At 47.0% G+C, this 22,039-nt stretch overlaps 1 protein-coding gene across 5 annotated transcripts in view; it reads left to right on the plus strand.

The window, feature by feature from the left end:
* Positions 1 to 1,032: 1,032 nt before the first annotated feature.
* Positions 1,033 to 22,039, plus strand: part of bsna (bassoon presynaptic cytomatrix protein a) — a 62,476-nt gene continuing 41,469 nt past the window's right edge. For 4 of the 5 annotated variants that reach the window (XM_056240453.1, XM_056240452.1, XM_056240454.1 and 1 more), the window contains exon 1: positions 1,033 to 1,318. In XM_056240453.1, the coding sequence (XP_056096428.1) occupies positions 1,170 to 1,318 (149 nt within the window). In that variant the 5' untranslated portion in view covers positions 1,033 to 1,169. The remainder of the gene's footprint in view (positions 1,319 to 22,039) is intronic. The other variant, XM_056240456.1, reaches the window with a different exon arrangement.

The following is a 22,039-nucleotide window of genomic DNA, read 5'->3' on the forward strand; positions in this document are numbered from 1 at the left end:
ACACCCACACACACGCAACAGCACGCAGGACAAGAGAGAGACGGTGAATTGATCAACCGTGACAATGAACAATAATCCCATTAACTACAATAATTATTACATAAAAAAAAAAAACACACACCAGTAACAGTGCCAATTCTGGGTGACACATCTTACCCCAAGGGTCTAATTTGATCTTTTTACTTCAAAATACAAACTTTAACTTTTACTCCACAAATCTAAAACCAGTAATGTATGCGATGTCCTCTAGTGGTAAACACTGACGATCTGCGCTCTTAGAGGAACATGTTGTATATAGAGTTGTATATAGAGGAACATGTTGTCAGGTGCGGCGCTTCATATAGAGATTCCAATCGCATCATTTTATAGATTTAGGTTTAATGACTTATTTTATTTTATTCATTTTAAATTGTAATTAATTGTTATTATTTAAACCACTTGCGAACATATTTATTACAAAAAAACCCTGAATTAACTTATATTATGTTGTGTAATTTGTCTGTGTGCTGCACTGAAAGTGTGTGTGTGTGTGTGTGTGTGTGTGTGTGTGTGTGTGTGTGTGTGTGTGTGTGAGAGTTATTGCGCTCGAGCATCAGCAGAGCCAGTAACAGCATCTTGAACCTCACGTGCAGCTTATGCAAGCTGATTCCTCATACAGTCTGAGAGTATACATCACTGCTGTAGCCTCGAGAACCCGAGCACAGTAAAGCACAATCACTGCGCGGGAGAAGAAGAACACTAAAAGCTTTCATTGCCAGTGGAAGTGCAGCACACGTGAAGCTTAAAGGAGATGCCCTAGTTTTCGACACACAATATAAGAGCGAGGATATATGATGTTGATGATATAGACCTGGAAGTAGACGTGCATATATAAACATATGCATTGGTGTGTATGCATGTGAGGCGTGCACGCGCGCGTAATGTAGTTGCTGGATGTGTGTGTCTCCTCCCACCCGAGCTCGAGCGCACTGAATGCGCAGGAGAGAGAGAGAGAGAGAGAGAGAGAGAGAGAGAGAGAGAGAGAGAGAGAGAGAGAGAGAGAGAGAGAGAGAGAGAGAGAGAGATGATGGCGGAGGAACATCGGCGCTGAGCGGATCTTTTTATATAATTGCGTTCCCTGACTTTATTATAAATAGAAATCATAATCGGCCTGCTCGCCGGATCCGAGCATGGGTAACGAGGCGAGCCTGGAGGCCGGGGAAGGGGGCACGGTGCTGGGCATGACCGGTTCAGCACCGCTGGGCTCTGGACAGATCCTGAAGCCCGTCAATGGCGCAGCGGCCGGGGCTGGACTCGAACCCAGGGCGGGGATGCATCGGTAAGAACCGCGTTATTACTCTACATATACACGCTTAAAGGCCATGCATGCTTGCGTTCGCTTTCCTCATCGAATATGATCGAGGTTTGACAGCGAGAAGCTGAGCGGAACGGAGGATGATGATGATGATGCTGATGCTGCTGATGATGCTCGTTTCTAGGCTACGATCTCTGAACACGAACACAAGAACAGGGCATTAAAGATAGCGATATCACAGAGCTGACGTGTTCAGATCAGAGATCGACACACCTGAGCCGAGAGATGACAAACCGAGAGGGAGAGAGAGAGAGAGAGAGAGAGAGAGAGAGAGAGAGAGAGACCTTTACACACCTTTATTTATAGCTACACTCTATACATTACTCAACCCACATTTAACCAATACAAATCCTTTGAATTTATATTCAAAAATTGTACAATTTAATTATTTAGATAAATAATAATAATTAATTAATTTGAAAAAAACATAAAAATTACAATAAATAAATAAATAAAATCTCATACACATAGGCTATTTTCTATTTTCTATCTATTTTCTCAAATGTAGCTACATAAATACGCATATATACCCACACAATAACTCATAAATTCTCATAACTTAGCAGATTATTGAATACAATTCACAATCCTCATTTAAACTTTTTTTAAACAGTCACAGTCACAGAGAGAGAGAGAGAGAGAGAGAGAGAGAGAGAGAGAGAGAGATAGAGAGAGAGAGATAGGGAGAGAGAATTGTATATGATCGTGTGAATGACAGGAGAATTGTTCTCACATTTATTTACTGTCACGCGCTTGAATATTTCTCGGGCGCGCGCTGCATTCACAGAGAATTACAAACACAGCGTCATATTCGTTGTTGGTTGTTCGCGAAATGATCAATCAGCGTCTCTCGTGAGATTCGGCACGTTTGCTAGAAGTCTGCTGGATATACTCAGACATACCTATATCCATATCCAACATACCATATCTATAGGCTATAATGACTCAAATCACATGATTTTAGATTCTTTTCTGTTAATAAAACGATTAGCAAATAATACTCGTGTGTCTTCATGAGTGTTTCTCTGAGAATCCTTCAGAATCTCCGTCCGCGAGTGTTTCATCCTCTGCAAATGGCTGTCGGTGGGTTATATATGTGTGTGTGTGTGTGTGTGTGTGTGTGTGTGTGTGTGTGTGTGTGTGTGTGTGTGTGATGGAGGGTGAGAGGAGCTCCGACTGTAAGTGCTTTCACATGAAGAATTGATAGCACTGCAACGCGCCTCATTCATCCGTCCCTCAGTTCAGCGTGACTCATGTGTGTGTACTGGCTCTCTCTGATCTCTGGCTGACATGCTAAAAATAGCACGAGCTATTTGTGTTTTCAGGTATAGCCATCATCATCACTCACTCATTCACACACTCACTCACTACACAACGCATCTGTGTTTTATTCCGTCGATGTGTTGATTCATCCGAGTTTTCACCATATGCGTTATTAATAATGGCTCCTGAAACTCAGTTAAAAGCCTGTCACCTATACAGAATTGTAATGAAACATTTTGCAAATCATATTTATAGTGTACTGTAAGTATAATTATGAAAGTTGCAGAATATACCAAGAATATCAGGGAAAGCTTTAACTGTGTTATAAGCCATTTATGTAGTATGACACACACACACGCTGTCAGCACACACAGTGATCTGGTTTTGCCAGGGGACGATTACACATGTGAAGTCCCATGAGAAACAGCCTCAGATCCGTGTTTCCATCACATTTGTTAATGCACTGGTTGAAAATGTGATGAATATGAGGTATTATATCGCGATGATGATCTGAGCCACAGATCCGGTGAACACTCGAGGAGGTTTTCTGGAAAGTGGACGCGTGTTGAAATCGCCCCTGGATCCACAATTTCAAGAGACAGCCATTTTGTTGTGGTGTACATTATTGAGTGCACTCATTCAATCCCATAATGCACCGCAGTACCACGTGTTCAACCGCCAGGGAATACCTATAATGCAGTGTGTGCATAAATTAATTCCAGAAGACGCTGTCCACAGCCGAATCACATTTCATATTTTAATTACGGTTTACACAACCGAGACAGCAACATAGTGTCGGCCCAGATCCGGCCCACATCTGGTGCACAGGGATTCCACACGGCCCGGATGTGGGCCGGATCAGGGCTCTCATGTATAAACCTGTGTGTAGGATCTTTACTAAAAGTGTCCGTGCGCCCGAAAGACAAAAATGTTATAAAAAGTTATAAAAGTGTGTGTACGCCAGAACCTGCGCTAAATCCCTTTATAACCCAGTCAGAGGAAGAGTGTGAACATGCGTCTCCTCCCCGAAATTACCATATATGAGCTGACAACGCCTCGTTTACTATATCCTCATCTGCATATCATTAGCATATTCAAATTCATCACGTGTTCCCATGTTTAACAGTAAGACATTAGGAGAATATGAGATATGGATGTGCGTCACTTTACATTACTAAAAATCATTTAGTAGCCGATCCTTGCCTTGTTTTTGAATAAATAAATCAAATAGGCTGGTATAAAATACATTTAATTGCTTTATATTTTTAATGGAAACAGATAGGCCTTATTGTGCATTATTGATCATTATTTGCATCTCTGCTGTTATCATGCGCTGAGCAAACATTAACACACAGCAGCCTCAGGAGAAGTGTTCAACAGCAGCGCATACGCTACTAATATTACTATTTATTAGAATATAAAAAATGTTGTAAACTTCTCCGTAATGATTTTTCATGTAATTTAAGTGCTTAACTCCATTAATGAGAATGGCATATTTAATCTAAATGTGTATATCAGAAGTAAAACAGAGTTTAAATCATACTTTTATGTATTTAAACTGTTATTGTGAACTTCACTGTATTTATGAATATGCCTCATAATGAAGATTAAAGATGTTTTCCTTCATCAGTTCCTCAGATCTCCATCGGTGTCGCCAAACGTCTCCGTGTCCAGAATGATCAGAGTTACTCACAGATGAACTTACACACTCTCCCGTCGTGTGTGTTTATAGATCACAGCTCGTGTGTGTGTTTATAGATCACAGCTCGTGTGTGTGTGTTTATAGATCACAGCTGGTGTGTGTGCAGTGGCGTACGGCTCGTGCAGGGCCGGTTCTGTGCGACGCACCGGTTATAACCCGGACCCCTGATCCGACACTATGGTATGGTGCTGTCCGGGAAGCTAATTTTCCAGATAGATCATTACATTACTGCAGCTTATCAGATGAGCACTGCGAGCATAACCACTGTCAGCACTTTTATTTTATTAATAAAAAGTGATGCAAAAGTTGGCAAGGCTTCCGGGACGCTGTCCGATCGCGCTGGACCATATTAGTGCACTATTACTGATGTTGGACACAGCCACCGTCAATGACTTTCAAAATGATGGACAGGCATTGGCATAGAGTTATTAATCTGTAAAACTATAGTTGGTTACTTTATGCCATTTTGTAGTAGTGCATTCACACTGGAAATCCCAAAAAGAAAAACTGCACTTTTTTCCCGGATGATGATGATGCACTTAATGAACTGAAGACGAAGTGTACAATGCTGGACTCTTCATGCCGTCGAGTCGCAGCTCTCCTCATAACTGAAGTGGAGGACTATAGTGCAGGAGTGTATGATAGTGCAGGATAGTGCAGGAGTGTGATAGTGCAGGAGTGTATGATAGTGCGGGAGTGTATGATAGTGCGGGAGTGTATGATAGTGCAGGAGTGTATGATAGTGCAGGAGTGTATGATAGTGCAGGAGTGTATGATAGTGCGGGAGTGTTATAGTGCAGGAGTGTATTATAGTGCAGGAGTGTATGATAGTCCGGGAGTGTATGATAGTGCAGGAGTGTATGATAGTGCAGGAGTGTATGATAGTGCAGGGGTGTATGATAGTGCAGGAGTGTATGATAGTGCAGGAGTGTATGATAGTGCAGGAGTGTATGATAGTGCAGGAGTGTATGATAGTGCAGGAGTGTATTATAGTGCAGGAGTGTATGAGAGTGCAGGAGTGTATTATAGTGCAGGAGTGTATGATAGTGCGGGAGTGTATGATAGTGCAGGAGTGTATGATAGTGCGGGAGTGTTATAGTGCAGGATAGTGCAGGAGTGTATGATAGTGCGGGAGTGTGATAGTGCAGGAGTGTATGATAGTGCGGGAGTGTGATAGTGCAGGAGTGTATGATAGTCCGGGAGTGTATGATAGTGCAGGAGTGTATGATAGTGCAGGAGTGTATGATAGTGCAGGGGTGTATGATAGTGCAGGAGTGTATGATAGTGCAGGAGTGTATGATAGTGCAGGAGTGTATGATAGTGCAGGAGTGTATGATAGTGCAGGAGTGTATTATAGTGCAGGAGTGTATGAGAGTGCAGGAGTGTATTATAGTGCAGGAGTGTATGATAGTGCGGGAGTGTATGATAGTGCAGGAGTGTATGATAGTGCGGGAGTGTTATAGTGCAGGATAGTGCAGGAGTGTATGATAGTGCGGGAGTGTGATAGTGCAGGATAGTGCAGGAGTGTATGATAGTGCGGGAGTGTTATAGTGCAGGAGTGTATGATAGTGCGGGAGTGTTATAGTGCGGGAGTGTATGATAGTGCAGGAGTGTATGATAGTGCGGGAGTGTTATAGTGCAGGATAGTGCAGGAGTGTATGATAGTGCGGGAGTGTTATAGTGCGGGAGTGTATGATAGTGCAGGAGTGTATGATAGTGCGGGAGTGTTATAGTGCAGGATAGTGCAGGAGTGTATGATAGTACGGGAGTGTTATAGTGCAGGAGTGTATGATAGTGCAGGAGTGTATGATAGTGCGGGAGTGTGATAGTGCAGGATAGTGCAGGAGTGTATGATAATGCGGGAGTGTATGATAGTGCAGGAGTGTATGATAGTGCGGGAGTGTGATAGTGCAGGAGTGTATTATAGTGCAGGAGTGTATGATAGTGCGGGAGTGTATGATAGTGCAGGAGTGTATGATAGTGCGGGAGTGTTATAGTGCGGGAGTGTATGATAGTGCGGGAGTGTTATAGTGCAGGAGTGTATGATAGTGCGGGAGTGTTATAGTGCAGGAGTGTATGATAGTGCGGGAGTGTATGATAGTGCAAGAGTGTATGATAGTGCAGGAGTGTATGATAGTGCAGGAGTGTATGATAGTGCAGGAGTGTATGATAGTGCGGGAGTGTATGATAGTGCAGGAGTGTATGATAGTGCAGGAGTGTATGATAGTGCAGGAGTGTATGATAGTGCAGGAGTGTATGATAGTGCGGGAGTGTATGATAGTGCAGGAGTGTATTATAGTGCAGGAGTGTATTATAGTGCAGGAGTGTATGATAATGCAGGAGTGTATGATAGTGCGGGAGTGTTATAGTGCGGGAGTGTATGATAGTGCGGGAGTGTATGATAGTGCAGGAGTGTATGATAGTGCAGGAGTGTATGATAGTGCAGGAGTGTATTATAGTGCAGGAGTGTATGATAGTGCGGGAGTGTTATAGTGCGGGAGTGTTATAGTGCGGGAGTGTATGATAGTGCGGGAGTGTATGATAGTGCAGGAGTGTATGATAGTGCAGGAGTGTATGATAGTGCGGGAGTGTTATAGTGCAGAAGTGTGATAGTGCAGGAGTGTATGATAGTGCAGGAGTGTATGATAGTGCGGGAGTGTGCAGGAGTGTATGATAGTGCAGGAGTGCAGGAGTGTATGATAGTGCAGGAGTGTATGATAGTGCAGGAGTGTATGATAGTGCAGGAGTGTATTATAGTGCAGGAGTGTATGATTGTGCAGGAGTCCAGGAGTGTATGATAGTGCAGGAGTGTATGATAGTGCGGGAGTGTTATAGTGCAGGAGTGTATGATAGTGCGGGAGTGGTGTAGTGCGGGAGTGTATGATAGTGCAGAAGTGTATGAAAGTGTATGATAGTGCAGGAGTGTATGATAGTGCAGGAGTGTATGATTGTGCAGGAGTCCAGGAGTGTATGATAGTGCAGGAGTGTATAATAGTGCAGGAGTGTATGATTGTGCAGGAGTCCAGGAGTGTATGATAGTGCTGGAGTGTATGATTGTGCAGGAGTCCAGGAGTGTATGATAGTGCAGGAGTGTATGATTGTGCAGGACTCCAGGAGTGTATGATAGTGCAGGAGTGTATGATAGTGCAGAAGTGTATGATTGTGCAGGAGTCCAGGAGTGTATGATAGTGCAGGAGTGTATTATAGTGCAGGAGTGTATGAATGTGCAGGAGTCCAGGAGTGTATGATAGTGCAGGAGTGTATGATAGTGCGGGAGTGGTGTAGTGCAGGAGTGTGTGATAGTGCAGGAGTGTATGATAGTGCAGGAGTGTATGATAGTGCAGGAGTATGCAGGAGTGTATGATAGTGCAGGAGTGTATGATAGTGCGGGAGTGTTATAGTGCCGGAGTGTGATAGTGCAGGAGTGTATGATAGTGCGGGAGTGGTGTAGTGCGGGAGTATGATAGTGCAGGAGTGTGCAGGAGTGTATGATAGTGCAAGAGTGTATGATAGTGCGGGAGTGGTGTAGTGCGGGAGTATGATAGTGCAGGAGTGTGCAGGAGTGTATGATAGTGCAGGAGTGTGACAGTGCAGGAGTGTATGATAGTGCAGGAGTGTGATAGTGCAGGAGTAGTGTAGTGCGGGAGTATGATAGTGCAGGAGTGTATGATAGTGCGGGAGTGTATGATAGTGCAGGAGTGCAGGAGTGTATGATAGTGCAGGAGTGTATGATAGTGCAGGAGTGTATTATAGTGCAGGAGTGTATGATTGTGCAGGAGTCCAGGAGTGTATGATAGTGCAGGAGTGTATGATAGTGCGGGAGTGTTATAGTGCAGGAGTGTATGATAGTGCAGGAGTGTATTATAGTGCAGGAGTGTATGATTGTGCAGGAGTCCAGGAGTGTATGATAGTGCAGGAGTGTATTATAGTGCAGGAGTGTATGATTGTGCAGGAGTCCAGGAGTGTATGATAGTGCAGGAGTGTATGATAGTGCGGGAGTGGTGTAGTGCAGGAGTGTGTGATAGTGCAGGAGTGTATGATAGTGCAGGAGTGGTGTAGTGCAGGAGTGTGTGATAGTGCAGGAGTGTATGATAGTGCAGGAGTGTATGATAGTGCAGGAGTGTGCAGGAGTGTATGATAGTGCAGGAGTGTATGATAGTGCGGGAGTGTTATAGTGCGGGAGTGTGATAGTGCAGGAGTGTATGATAGTGCGGGAGTGGTGTAGTGCGGGAGTATGATAGTGCAGGAGTGTGCAGGAGTGTATGATAGTGCAGGAGTGTGATAGTGCAGGAGTAGTGTAGTGCGGGAGTATGATAGTGCAGGAGTGTATGATAGTGCAGGAGTGTATGATAGTGCAGGAGTGCAGGAGTGTATGATAGTGCAGGAGTGTATGATAGTGCAGGAGTCCAGGAGTGTATGATAGTGCAGGAGTGTATGATAGTGCGGGAGTGTTATAGTGCAGGAGTGTATGATAGTGCGGGAGTGGTGTAGTGCGGGAGTGTATGATAGTGCAGGAGTGTATGATAGTGCAGGAGTGTATTATAGTGCAGGAGTGTATGATTGTGCAGGAGTCCAGGAGTGTATGATAGTGCAGGAGTGTATGATAGTGCAGGAGTGGTGTAGTGCAGGAGTGTGTGATAGTGCAGGAGTGTATGATAGTGCGGGAGTGGTGTAGTGCAGGAGTGTGTGATAGTTCAGGAGTGTATGATAGTGCAGGAGTGTATGATAGTGCAGGAGTGTGCAGGAGTGTATGATAGTGCAGGAGTGTATGATAGTGCAGGAGTGTGCAGGAGTGTATGATAGTGCAGGAGTGTACGATAGTGCAGGAGTGTATTATAGTGCAGGAGTGTATGATTGTGCAGGAGTCCAGGAGTGTATGATAGTGCAGGAGTGTATGGTAGTGCGGGAGTGTTATAGTGCAGGAGTGTATGATAGTGCGGGAGTGGTGTAGTGCGGGAGTGTATGATAGTGCAGGAGTGTATGATAGTGCAGGAGTGTATGATAGTGCAGGAGTGTATTATAGTGCAGGAGTGTATGATTGTGCAGGAGTCCAGGAGTGTATGATAGTGCAGGAGTGTATGATAGTGCAGGAGTGTATGATAGTGCGGGAGTGGTGTAGTGCAGGAGTGTGTGATAGTGCAGGAGTGTATGATAGTGCAGGAGTGTATGATAGTGCAGGAGTGTGCAGGAGTGTATGATAGTGCAGGAGTGTATGATAGTGCAGGAGTGTGCAGGAGTGTATGATAGTGCAGGAGTGTATGATAGTGCGGGAGTGGTGTAGTGCGGGAGTATGATAGTGCAGGAGTGTATGATAGTGCACGAGTGTGCAGGAGTGTATGATAGTGCAGGAGTGTATGATAGTGCGGGAGTGGTGTAGTGCGGGAGTATGATAGTGAAGGAGTGTGCAGGAGTGTATGATAGTGCGGGAGTGGTGTAGTGTGGGAGTATGATAGTGCAGGAGTGTGCAGGAGTGTATGATAGTGCAGGAGTGTATGATAGTTCAGGAGTGTGCAGGAGTGTATGATAGTGCAGGAGTGTATGATAGTGCGGGAGTGTTTTAATGCGGGAGTGTGATAGTGCAGGAGTGTATGATAGTGCAGGAGTGTATGATAGTGCAGGAGTGTATTATAGTGCAGGAGTGTGATAGTGCAGGAGTGTATTATAGTGCAGGAGTGTGATAGTGCAGGAGTGTGATAGTGCAGGGGTGTATGATAGTGCAGGAGTGTATGATAGTGCAGGAGTGTATGATAGTGCGGGAGTGGTGTAGTGCAGGAGTGTATGATAGTGCAGGAGTGTATGATAGTGCAGGAGTGTATTATAGTGCAGGAGTGTATTATAGTGCAGGAGTGTATTATAGTGCAGGAGTGCAGGAGTGTATTATAGTGCAGGATAGTGCAGGAGTGTATTATAGTGCAGGAGTGTATGATAGTGTAGGAGTGTATTATAGGGCAGGAGTGTATGATAGTGCAGGAGTGCAGGAGTGTATTATAGTGCAGGAGTGTATTATAGTGCAGGAGTGTATGATAGTGCAGGAGATAGTGCAGGAGTGTATGATAGTGCAGGAGTGTATGATAGTGCAGGAGTGCAGGAGTGTATGATAGTGCGGGAGTGTGATAGTGCAGGAGTGTATGATAGTGCAGGAGTGTATTATAGTGCAGGAGTGTATGATAGTGCAGGAGTGTATGATAGTGCAGGAGTCAGTAATCAGTAATAGTGCTATGATATGATAGTGAACTATGATAGTGCAGGAGTGTGTGATAGTGCAGGAGTGTATGATAGTGCAGGAGTGTATGATAGTGCAGGAGTGCAGGAGTGTATTATAGTGCAGGAGTGTATGATAGTGCAGGAGATAGTGCAGGAGTGTATGATAGTGCAGGAGTGTATGATAGTGCAGGAGTGCAGGAGTGTATGATAGTGCGGGAGTGTATTATAGTGCAGGAGTGTATGATAGTGCAGGAGATAGTGCAGGAGTGTATGATAGTGCAGGAGTGTATTATAGTGCAGGAGTGTATGATAGTGCAGGAGTGTATGATAGTGCAAGAGTGTATTATAGTGCAGGAGTGTATGATAGTGCAGGAGTGTATGATAGTGCAGGAGTGTATGATAGTGCGGGAGTATGATAGTGCAGGAGTGTGCAGGAGTGTATGATAGTGCAGGAGTGTATGATAGTTCAGGAGTGTGCAGGAGTGTATGATAGTGCAGGAGTGTATGATAGTGCGGGAGTGTTTTAATGCGGGAGTGTGATAGTGCAGGAGTGTATGATAGTGCAGGAGTGTATGATAGTGCAGGAGTGTATTATAGTGCAGGGATGTGATAGTGCAGGAGTGTATTATAGTGCAGGAGTGTGATAGTGCAGGAGTGTGATAGTGCAGGGGTGTATGATAGTGCAGGAGTTTATGATAGTGCAGGAGTGTATGATAGTGCGGGAGTGGTGTAGTGCAGGAGTGTATGATAGTGCAGGAGTGTATGATAGTGCAGGAGTGTATTATAGTGCAGGATAGTGCAGGAGTGCTGGAGTGTATTATAGTGCAGGAGTGTATTATAGTGCAGGAGTGTATGATAGTGTAGGAGTGTATTATAGGGCAGGAGTGTATGATAGTGCAGGAGTGCAGGAGTGTATTATAGTGCAGGAGTGCAGGAGTGTATTATAGTGCAGGAGTGTATGATAGTGCAGGAGATAGTGCAGGAGTGTATTATAGTGCAGGAGTGCAGGAGTGTATGATAGTGCGGGAGTGTGATAGTGCAGGAGTGTATGATAGTGCAGGAGTGTATTATAGTGCAGGAGTGTATGATAGTGCAGGAGTGTATGATAGTGCAGGAGTGCAGGAGTGTATTATAGTGCAGGAGTGTATGATAGTGCAGGAGATAGTGCAGGAGTGTATGATAGTGCAGGAGTGTATGATAGTGCAGGAGTGCAGAAGTGTATGATAGTGCGGGAGTGTATTATAGTGCAGGAGTGTATGATAGTGCAGGAGATAGTGCAGGAGTGTATGATAGTGCAGGAGTGTATGATAGTGCAAGAGTGTATTATAGTGCAGGAGTGTATTATAGTGCAGGAGTGTATCGTGCATCATTAGAGACACAACAGTGTATCTGAATAAAAGGAAGAAAAGGGATATCCACCTGTTTTTGATTGTCCAACAGTAGCTTAATAACAGACATGTCCATCAGAACATCCTGCAGTAATACTGTAATGCATATGTGTGGCTCTTTTAGTGCAGTTTATATTATGTAAGGTTTGTACATGAGCCTGTGTTTAAAAGGCTTTTTTTGCATGCTTGTACAGAGATACACGAGAAACGGAAACAGAGATGGCTTACAGTATATGATAAACAATAATGCCTGCTTGTCTTATCGAGCGAAGACATTCTGCCAATTACAGTATTGTATCGGTAAATAGCGACAGATCCTCAAAGGTGCAGGAAGAGCTTCACACGTTCTGCCCATCCGATCAACGCAATCTCAGTTATACAGCCATTATATAACAGTTATTGCATATAAAGTTCAGTCATGAAACTCTAGAGGGCGCCGGCTGATCAGTCCCCACTATCCCCAGCTCCCCAGCTCCCCCTCCCCAGCTCCCCCTCCCCAGCTCCACCTCCCCAGCTCCACCTGCCCAGCTCCACCTCCCCAGCTCCACCTCCCCAGCTCCCCAGCTCCCCCTCCCCAGCTCCCCAGCTCCACCTCCCCAGCTCCCCAGCTCCCCAGCTCCCCCTCCCCAGCTCCCCCTCCCCAGCTCCACCTCCCCAGCTCCACCTGCCCAGCTCCCCCTCCCCAGCTCCACCTGCCCAGCTCCACTTGCCCAGCTCCACCTGCCCAGCTCCCCCTCCCCAGCTCCACTTGCCCAGCTCCACCTCCCAAGCTCCCCCTCCCCAGCTCCCCTTGCCCAGCTCCCCCACCCCAGCTCCACCTCCCCAGCTCCACCTCCCCAGCTCCCCCTCCCCAGCTCCCCCTCCCCAGCTCCACCTGCCCAGCTCCAGCTCCAGCTCCCCCTCCCCAGCTCCCCCTCCCCAGCTCCACCTCCCCAGCTCCACCTGCTCAGCTCCAGCTCCCCCTCCCCAGCTCCACCTACCCAGCTCCACCTGCCCAGCTCCACCTCCCCAGCTCCCCCTCCCCAGCTCCACCTGCCCAGCTCCACCTCCCCAGCTCCACCTGCCCAGCTCCACCTCCCCAGCTCCCCCTCCCCAGCTCCACCTGCCCAGCTCCCCCTCCCCAGCTCCCCCTCCCCAGCTCCAGCTCCCCCTCCCCAGCTCCAGCTCCCCCTCCCCAGCTCCCCCTGCCCAGCTCCACCTCCCCAGCTCCACCTCCCCAGCTCCCCCTCCCAGCTCCACCTGCCCAGCTCCCCCTCCCCAGCTCCCCCTCCCCAGCTCCACCTGCCCAGCTCCAGCTCCAGCTCCCCCTCCCCAGCTCCACCTGCCTGCCCAGCTCCAGCTCCAGCTCCCCCTCCCCAGCTCCACCTGCCCCGCTCCACCTACCCAGCTCCAGCTCCCCCTCCCCAGCTCCCCCTCCCCAGCTCCCCTCCCCAGCTCCCCCTCCCCAGCTCCACCTCCCCAGCTCCACCTGCCCAGCTCCACCTCCCCAGCTCCCCCTCCCCAGCTCCACCTGCCCAGCTCCACCTCCCCAGCTCCACCTCCCCAGCTGTACAGAACGGCTCGTTATGCTGATTGATGTTGCATACTGGTGTTTTTTACCATATTATTTTAATGTATTGAAGTAATTGTAAACACTGGTTTGTCGTGCAAATAGAGCACTGCGAGCATAACCACTGTCAGCACTTTTATTTTATTAATAAAAAGTGATGCAAAAGTTGGCAAGGCTTCCGGGACGCTGTCCGATCGCGCTGGACCATATTAGTGCACTATTACTGATGTTGGACACAGCCACCGTCAATGACTTTCAAAATGATGGACAGGCATTGGCATAGAGTTATTAATCTGTAAAACTATAGTTGGTTACTTTATGCCATTTTGTAGTAGTGCATTCACACTGGAAATCCCAAAAAGAAAAACTGCACTTTTTTCCCGGATGATGATGATGCACTTAATGAACTGAAGACGAAGTGTACAATGCTGGACTCTTCATGCCGTCGAGTCGCAGCTCTCCTCATAACTGAAGTGGAGGACTATAGTGCAGGAGTGTATGATAGTGCAGGATAGTGCAGGAGTGTGATAGTGCAGGAGTGTATGATAGTGCGGGAGTGTATGATAGTGCGGGAGTGTATGATAGTGCAGGAGTGTATGATAGTGCAGGAGTGTATGATAGTGCAGGAGTGTATGATAGTGCGGGAGTGTTATAGTGCAGGAGTGTATTATAGTGCAGGAGTGTATGATAGTCCGGGAGTGTATGATAGTGCAGGAGTGTATGATAGTGCAGGAGTGTATGATAGTGCAGGGGTGTATGATAGTGCAGGAGTGTATGATAGTGCAGGAGTGTATGATAGTGCAGGAGTGTATGATAGTGCAGGAGTGTATGATAGTGCAGGAGTGTATTATAGTGCAGGAGTGTATGAGAGTGCAGGAGTGTATTATAGTGCAGGAGTGTATGATAGTGCGGGAGTGTATGATAGTGCAGGAGTGTATGATAGTGCGGGAGTGTTATAGTGCAGGATAGTGCAGGAGTGTATGATAGTGCGGGAGTGTGATAGTGCAGGAGTGTATGATAGTGCGGGAGTGTGATAGTGCAGGAGTGTATGATAGTCCGGGAGTGTATGATAGTGCAGGAGTGTATGATAGTGCAGGAGTGTATGATAGTGCAGGGGTGTATGATAGTGCAGGAGTGTATGATAGTGCAGGAGTGTATGATAGTGCAGGAGTGTATGATAGTGCAGGAGTGTATGATAGTGCAGGAGTGTATTATAGTGCAGGAGTGTATGAGAGTGCAGGAGTGTATTATAATGCAGGAGTGTATGATAGTGCGGGAGTGTATGATAGTGCAGGAGTGTATGATAGTGCGGGAGTGTTATAGTGCAGGATAGTGCAGGAGTGTATGATAGTGCGGGAGTGTGATAGTGCAGGATAGTGCAGGAGTGTATGATAGTGCGGGAGTGTTATAGTGCAGGAGTGTATGATAGTGCGGGAGTGTTATAGTGCAGGATAGTGCAGGAGTGTATGATAGTGCGGGAGTGTTATAGTGCAGGATAGTGCAGGAGTGTATGATAGTGCGGGAGTGTTATAGTGCGGGAGTGTATGATAGTGCAGGAGTGTATGATAGTGCGGGAGTGTTATAGTGCAGGATAGTGCAGGAGTGTATGATAGTACGGGAGTGTTATAGTGCAGGAGTGTATGATAGTGCAGGAGTGTATGATAGTGCGGGAGTGTGATAGTGCAGGATAGTGCAGGAGTGTATGATAGTGCGGGAGTGTATGATAGTGCAGGAGTGTATGATAGTGCGGGAGTGTGATAGTGCAGGAGTGTATTATAGTGCAGGAGTGTATGATAGTGCGGGAGTGTATGATAGTGCAGGAGTGTATGATAGTGCGGGAGTGTTATAGTGCGGGAGTGTATGATAGTGCGGGAGTGTTATAGTGCAGGAGTGTATGATAGTGCGGGAGTGTTATAGTGCAGGAGTGTATGATAGTGCGGGAGTGTATGATAGTGCAAGAGTGTATGATAGTGCAGGAGTGTATGATAGTGCAGGAGTGTATGATAGTGCAGGAGTGTATGATAGTGCGGGAGTGTATGATAGTGCAGGAGTGTATGATAGTGCAGGAGTGTATGATAGTGCAGGAGTGTATGATAGTGCAGGAGTGTATGATAGTGCGGGAGTGTATGATAGTGCAGGAGTGTATTATAGTGCAGGAGTGTATTATAGTGCAGGAGTGTATGATAATGCAGGAGTGTATGATAGTGCGGGAGTGTTATAGTGCGGGAGTGTATGATAGTGCGGGAGTGTATGATAGTGCAGGAGTGTATGATAGTGCAGGAGTGTATGATAGTGCGGGAGTGTTATAGTGCGGGAGTGTTATAGTGCGGGAGTGTATGATAGTGCGGGAGTGTATGATAGTGCAGGAGTGTATGATAGTGCAGGAGTGTATGATAGTGCGGGAGTGTATTATAGTGCAGGAGTGTATGATAATGCAGGAGTGTATGATAGTGCGGGAGTGTTATAGTGCGGGAGTGTATGATAGTGCGGGAGTGTATGATAGTGCAGGAGTGTATGATAGTGCAGGAGTGTATGATAGTGCGGGAGTGTTATAGTGCGGGAGTGTATGATAGTGCAGGAGTGTATGATAGTGCAGGAGTGTATGATAGTGCGGGAGTGTTATAGTGCAGAAGTGTGATAGTGCAGGAGTGTATGATAGTGCAGGAGTGTATGATAGTGCGGGAGTGTGCAGGAGTGTATGATAGTGCAGGAGTGCAGGAGTGTATGATAGTGCAGGAGTGTATGATAGTGCAGGAGTGTATGATAGTGCAGGAGTGTATTATAGTGCAGGAGTGTATGATTGTGCAGGAGTCCAGGAGTGTATGATAGTGCAGGAGTGTATGATAGTGCGGGAGTGTTATAGTGCAGGAGTGTATGATAGTGCGGGAGTGGTGTAGTGCGGGAGTGTATGATAGTGCAGAAGTGTATGAAAGTGTATGATAGTGCAGGAGTGTATGATAGTGCAGGAGTGTATGATTGTGCAGGAGTCCAGGAGTGTATGATAGTGCAGGAGTGTATAATAGTGCAGGAGTGTATGATTGTGCAGGAGTCCAGGAGTGTATGATAGTGCTGGAGTGTATGATTGTGCAGGAGTCCAGGAGTGTATGATAGTGCAGGAGTGTATGATTGTGCAGGACTCCAGGAGTGTATGATAGTGCAGGAGTGTATGATAGTGCAGAAGTGTATGATTGTGCAGGAGTCCAGGAGTGTATGATAGTGCAGGAGTGTATTATAGTGCAGGAGTGTATGAATGTGCAGGAGTCCAGGAGTGTATGATAGTGCAGGAGTGTATGATAGTGCGGGAGTGGTGTAGTGCAGGAGTGTGTGATAGTGCAGGAGTGTATGATAGTGCAGGAGTATGCAGGAGTGTATGATAGTGCAGGAGTGTATGATAGTGCGGGAGTGTTATAGTGCCGGAGTGTGATAGTGCAGGAGTGTATGATAGTGCGGGAGTGGTGTAGTGCGGGAGTATGATAGTGCAGGAGTGTGCAGGAGTGTATGATAGTGCAAGAGTGTATGATAGTGCGGGAGTGGTGTAGTGCGGGAGTATGATAGTGCAGGAGTGTGCAGGAGTGTATGATAGTGCAGGAGTGTGACAGTGCAGGAGTGTATGATAGTGCAGGAGTGTGATAGTGCAGGAGTAGTGTAGTGCGGGAGTATGATAGTGCAGGAGTGTATGATAGTGCGGGAGTGTATGATAGTGCAGGAGTGCAGGAGTGTATGATAGTGCAGGAGTGTATGATAGTGCAGGAGTGTATTATAGTGCAGGAGTGTATGATTGTGCAGGAGTCCAGGAGTGTATGATAGTGCAGGAGTGTATGATAGTGCGGGAGTGTTATAGTGCAGGAGTGTATGATAGTGCAGGAGTGTATTATAGTGCAGGAGTGTATGATTGTGCAGGAGTCCAGGAGTGTATGATAGTGCAGGAGTGTATTATAGTGCAGGAGTGTATGATTGTGCAGGAGTCCAGGAGTGTATGATAGTGCAGGAGTGTATGATAGTGCGGGAGTGGTGTAGTGCAGGAGTGTGTGATAGTGCAGGAGTGTATGATAGTGCAGGAGTGGTGTAGTGCAGGAGTGTGTGATAGTGCAGGAGTGTATGATAGTGCAGGAGTGTATGATAGTGCAGGAGTGTGCAGGAGTGTATGATAGTGCAGGAGTGTATGATAGTGCGGGAGTGTTATAGTGCGGGAGTGTGATAGTGCAGGAGTGTATGATAGTGCGGGAGTGGTGTAGTGCGGGAGTATGATAGTGCAGGAGTGTGCAGGAGTGTATGATAGTGCAGGAGTGTGATAGTGCAGGAGTAGTGTAGTGCGGGAGTATGATAGTGCAGGAGTGTATGATAGTGCAGGAGTGTATGATAGTGCAGGAGTGCAGGAGTGTATGATAGTGCAGGAGTGTATGATAGTGCAGGAGTCCAGGAGTGTATGATAGTGCAGGAGTGTATGATAGTGCGGGAGTGTTATAGTGCAGGAGTGTATGATAGTGCGGGAGTGGTGTAGTGCGGGAGTGTATGATAGTGCAGGAGTGTATGATAGTGCAGGAGTGTATTATAGTGCAGGAGTGTATGATTGTGCAGGAGTCCAGGAGTGTATGATAGTGCAGGAGTGTATGATAGTGCAGGAGTGGTGTAGTGCAGGAGTGTGTGATAGTGCAGGAGTGTATGATAGTGCGGGAGTGGTGTAGTGCAGGAGTGTGTGATAGTTCAGGAGTGTATGATAGTGCAGGAGTGTATGATAGTGCAGGAGTGTGCAGGAGTGTATGATAGTGCAGGAGTGTATGATAGTGCAGGAGTGTGCAGGAGTGTATGATAGTGCAGGAGTGTACGATAGTGCAGGAGTGTATTATAGTGCAGGAGTGTATGATTGTGCAGGAGTCCAGGAGTGTATGATAGTGCAGGAGTGTATGGTAGTGCGGGAGTGTTATAGTGCAGGAGTGTATGATAGTGCGGGAGTGGTGTAGTGCGGGAGTGTATGATAGTGCAGGAGTGTATGATAGTGCAGGAGTGTATGATAGTGCAGGAGTGTATTATAGTGCAGGAGTGTATGATTGTGCAGGAGTCCAGGAGTGTATGATAGTGCAGGAGTGTATGATAGTGCAGGAGTGTATGATAGTGCGGGAGTGGTGTAGTGCAGGAGTGTGTGATAGTGCAGGAGTGTATGATAGTGCAGGAGTGTATGATAGTGCAGGAGTGTGCAGGAGTGTATGATAGTGCAGGAGTGTATGATAGTGCAGGAGTGTGCAGGAGTGTATGATAGTGCAGGAGTGTATGATAGTGCGGGAGTGGTGTAGTGCGGGAGTATGATAGTGCAGGAGTGTATGATAGTGCACGAGTGTGCAGGAGTGTATGATAGTGCAGGAGTGTATGATAGTGCGGGAGTGGTGTAGTGCGGGAGTATGATAGTGAAGGAGTGTGCAGGAGTGTATGATAGTGCGGGAGTGGTGTAGTGTGGGAGTATGATAGTGCAGGAGTGTGCAGGAGTGTATGATAGTGCAGGAGTGTATGATAGTTCAGGAGTGTGCAGGAGTGTATGATAGTGCAGGAGTGTATGATAGTGCGGGAGTGTTTTAATGCGGGAGTGTGATAGTGCAGGAGTGTATGATAGTGCAGGAGTGTATGATAGTGCAGGAGTGTATTATAGTGCAGGAGTGTGATAGTGCAGGAGTGTATTATAGTGCAGGAGTGTGATAGTGCAGGAGTGTGATAGTGCAGGGGTGTATGATAGTGCAGGAGTGTATGATAGTGCAGGAGTGTATGATAGTGCGGGAGTGGTGTAGTGCAGGAGTGTATGATAGTGCAGGAGTGTATGATAGTGCAGGAGTGTATTATAGTGCAGGAGTGTATTATAGTGCAGGAGTGTATTATAGTGCAGGAGTGCAGGAGTGTATTATAGTGCAGGATAGTGCAGGAGTGTATTATAGTGCAGGAGTGTATGATAGTGTAGGAGTGTATTATAGGGCAGGAGTGTATGATAGTGCAGGAGTGCAGGAGTGTATTATAGTGCAGGAGTGTATTATAGTGCAGGAGTGTATGATAGTGCAGGAGATAGTGCAGGAGTGTATGATAGTGCAGGAGTGTATGATAGTGCAGGAGTGCAGGAGTGTATGATAGTGCGGGAGTGTGATAGTGCAGGAGTGTATGATAGTGCAGGAGTGTATTATAGTGCAGGAGTGTATGATAGTGCAGGAGTGTATGATAGTGCAGGAGTGTGTGATAGTGCAGGAGTGTATGATAGTGCAGGAGTGTATGATAGTGCAGGAGTGCAGGAGTGTATTATAGTGCAGGAGTGTATGATAGTGCAGGAGATAGTGCAGGAGTGTATGATAGTGCAGGAGTGTATGATAGTGCAGGAGTGCAGGAGTGTATGATAGTGCGGGAGTGTATTATAGTGCAGGAGTGTATGATAGTGCAGGAGATAGTGCAGGAGTGTATGATAGTGCAGGAGTGTATTATAGTGCAGGAGTGTATGATAGTGCAGGAGTGTATGATAGTGCAAGAGTGTATTATAGTGCAGGAGTGTATGATAGTGCAGGAGTGTATGATAGTGCAGGAGTGTATGATAGTGCGGGAGTATGATAGTGCAGGAGTGTGCAGGAGTGTATGATAGTGCAGGAGTGTATGATAGTTCAGGAGTGTGCAGGAGTGTATGATAGTGCAGGAGTGTATGATAGTGCGGGAGTGTTTTAATGCGGGAGTGTGATAGTGCAGGAGTGTATGATAGTGCAGGAGTGTATGATAGTGCAGGAGTGTATTATAGTGCAGGGATGTGATAGTGCAGGAGTGTATTATAGTGCAGGAGTGTGATAGTGCAGGAGTGTGATAGTGCAGGGGTGTATGATAGTGCAGGAGTTTATGATAGTGCAGGAGTGTATGATAGTGCGGGAGTGGTGTAGTGCAGGAGTGTATGATAGTGCAGGAGTGTATGATAGTGCATGATAGTGCAGGAGTGTATTATAGTGCAGGAGTGTATTATAGTGCAGGAGTGCAGGAGTGTATTATAGTGCAGGAGTGTATTATAGTGCAGGATAGTGCAGGAGTGCTGGAGTGTATTATAGTGCAGGAGTGTATTATAGTGCAGGAGTGTATGATAGTGTAGGAGTGTATTATAGGGCAGGAGTGTATGATAGTGCAGGAGTGCAGGAGTGTATTATAGTGCAGGAGTGCAGGAGTGTATTATAGTGCAGGAGTGTATGATAGTGCAGGAGATAGTGCAGGAGTGTATTATAGTGCAGGAGTGCAGGAGTGTATGATAGTGCGGGAGTGTGATAGTGCAGGAGTGTATGATAGTGCAGGAGTGTATTATAGTGCAGGAGTGTATGATAGTGCAGGAGTGTATGATAGTGCAGGAGTGCAGGAGTGTATTATAGTGCAGGAGTGTATGATAGTGCAGGAGATAGTGCAGGAGTGTATGATAGTGCAGGAGTGTATGATAGTGCAGGAGTGCAGAAGTGTATGATAGTGCGGGAGTGTATTATAGTGCAGGAGTGTATGATAGTGCAGGAGATAGTGCAGGAGTGTATGATAGTGCAGGAGTGTATGATAGTGCAAGAGTGTATTATAGTGCAGGAGTGTATTATAGTGCAGGAGTGTATCGTGCATCATTAGAGACACAACAGTGTATCTGAATAAAAGGAAGAAAAGGGATATCCACCTGTTTTTGATTGTCCAACAGTAGCTTAATAACAGACATGTCCATCAGAACATCCTGCAGTAATACTGTAATGCATATGTGTGGCTCTTTTAGTGCAGTTTATATTATGTAAGGTTTGTACATGAGCCTGTGTTTAAAAGGCTTTTTTTGCATGCTTGTACAGAGATACACGAGAAACGGAAACAGAGATGGCTTACAGTATATGATAAACAATAATGCCTGCTTGTCTTATCGAGCGAAGACATTCTGCCAATTACAGTATTGTATCGGTAAATAGCGACAGATCCTCAAAGGTGCAGGAAGAGCTTCACACGTTCTGCCCATCCGATCAACGCAATCTCAGTTATACAGCCATTATATAACAGTTATTGCATATAAAGTTCAGTCATGAAACTCTAGAGGGCGCCGGCTGATCAGTCCCCACTATCCCCAGCTCCCCAGCTCCCCCTCCCCAGCTCCCCCTCCCCAGCTCCACCTCCCCAGCTCCACCTGCCCAGCTCCACCTCCCCAGCTCCACCTCCCCAGCTCCCCAGCTCCCCCTCCCCAGCTCCCCAGCTCCACCTCCCCAGCTCCCCAGCTCCCCAGCTCCCCCTCCCCAGCTCCCCCTCCCCAGCTCCACCTCCCCAGCTCCACCTGCCCAGCTCCCCCTCCCCAGCTCCACCTGCCCAGCTCCACTTGCCCAGCTCCACCTGCCCAGCTCCCCCTCCCCAGCTCCACTTGCCCAGCTCCACCTCCCAAGCTCCCCCTCCCCAGCTCCCCTTGCCCAGCTCCCCCACCCCAGCTCCACCTCCCCAGCTCCACCTCCCCAGCTCCCCCTCCCCAGCTCCCCCTCCCCAGCTCCACCTGCCCAGCTCCAGCTCCAGCTCCCCCTCCCCAGCTCCCCCTCCCCAGCTCCACCTCCCCAGCTCCACCTGCTCAGCTCCAGCTC

This window comes from Rhinichthys klamathensis, unplaced genomic scaffold (genome assembly GCF_029890125.1).
Source record: "Rhinichthys klamathensis goyatoka isolate OS25496 unplaced genomic scaffold, OSU_Roscu_1.1 h1tg000599l_1, whole genome shotgun sequence".
Taxonomy (NCBI): Eukaryota; Metazoa; Chordata; class Actinopteri; order Cypriniformes; family Leuciscidae; genus Rhinichthys; species Rhinichthys klamathensis.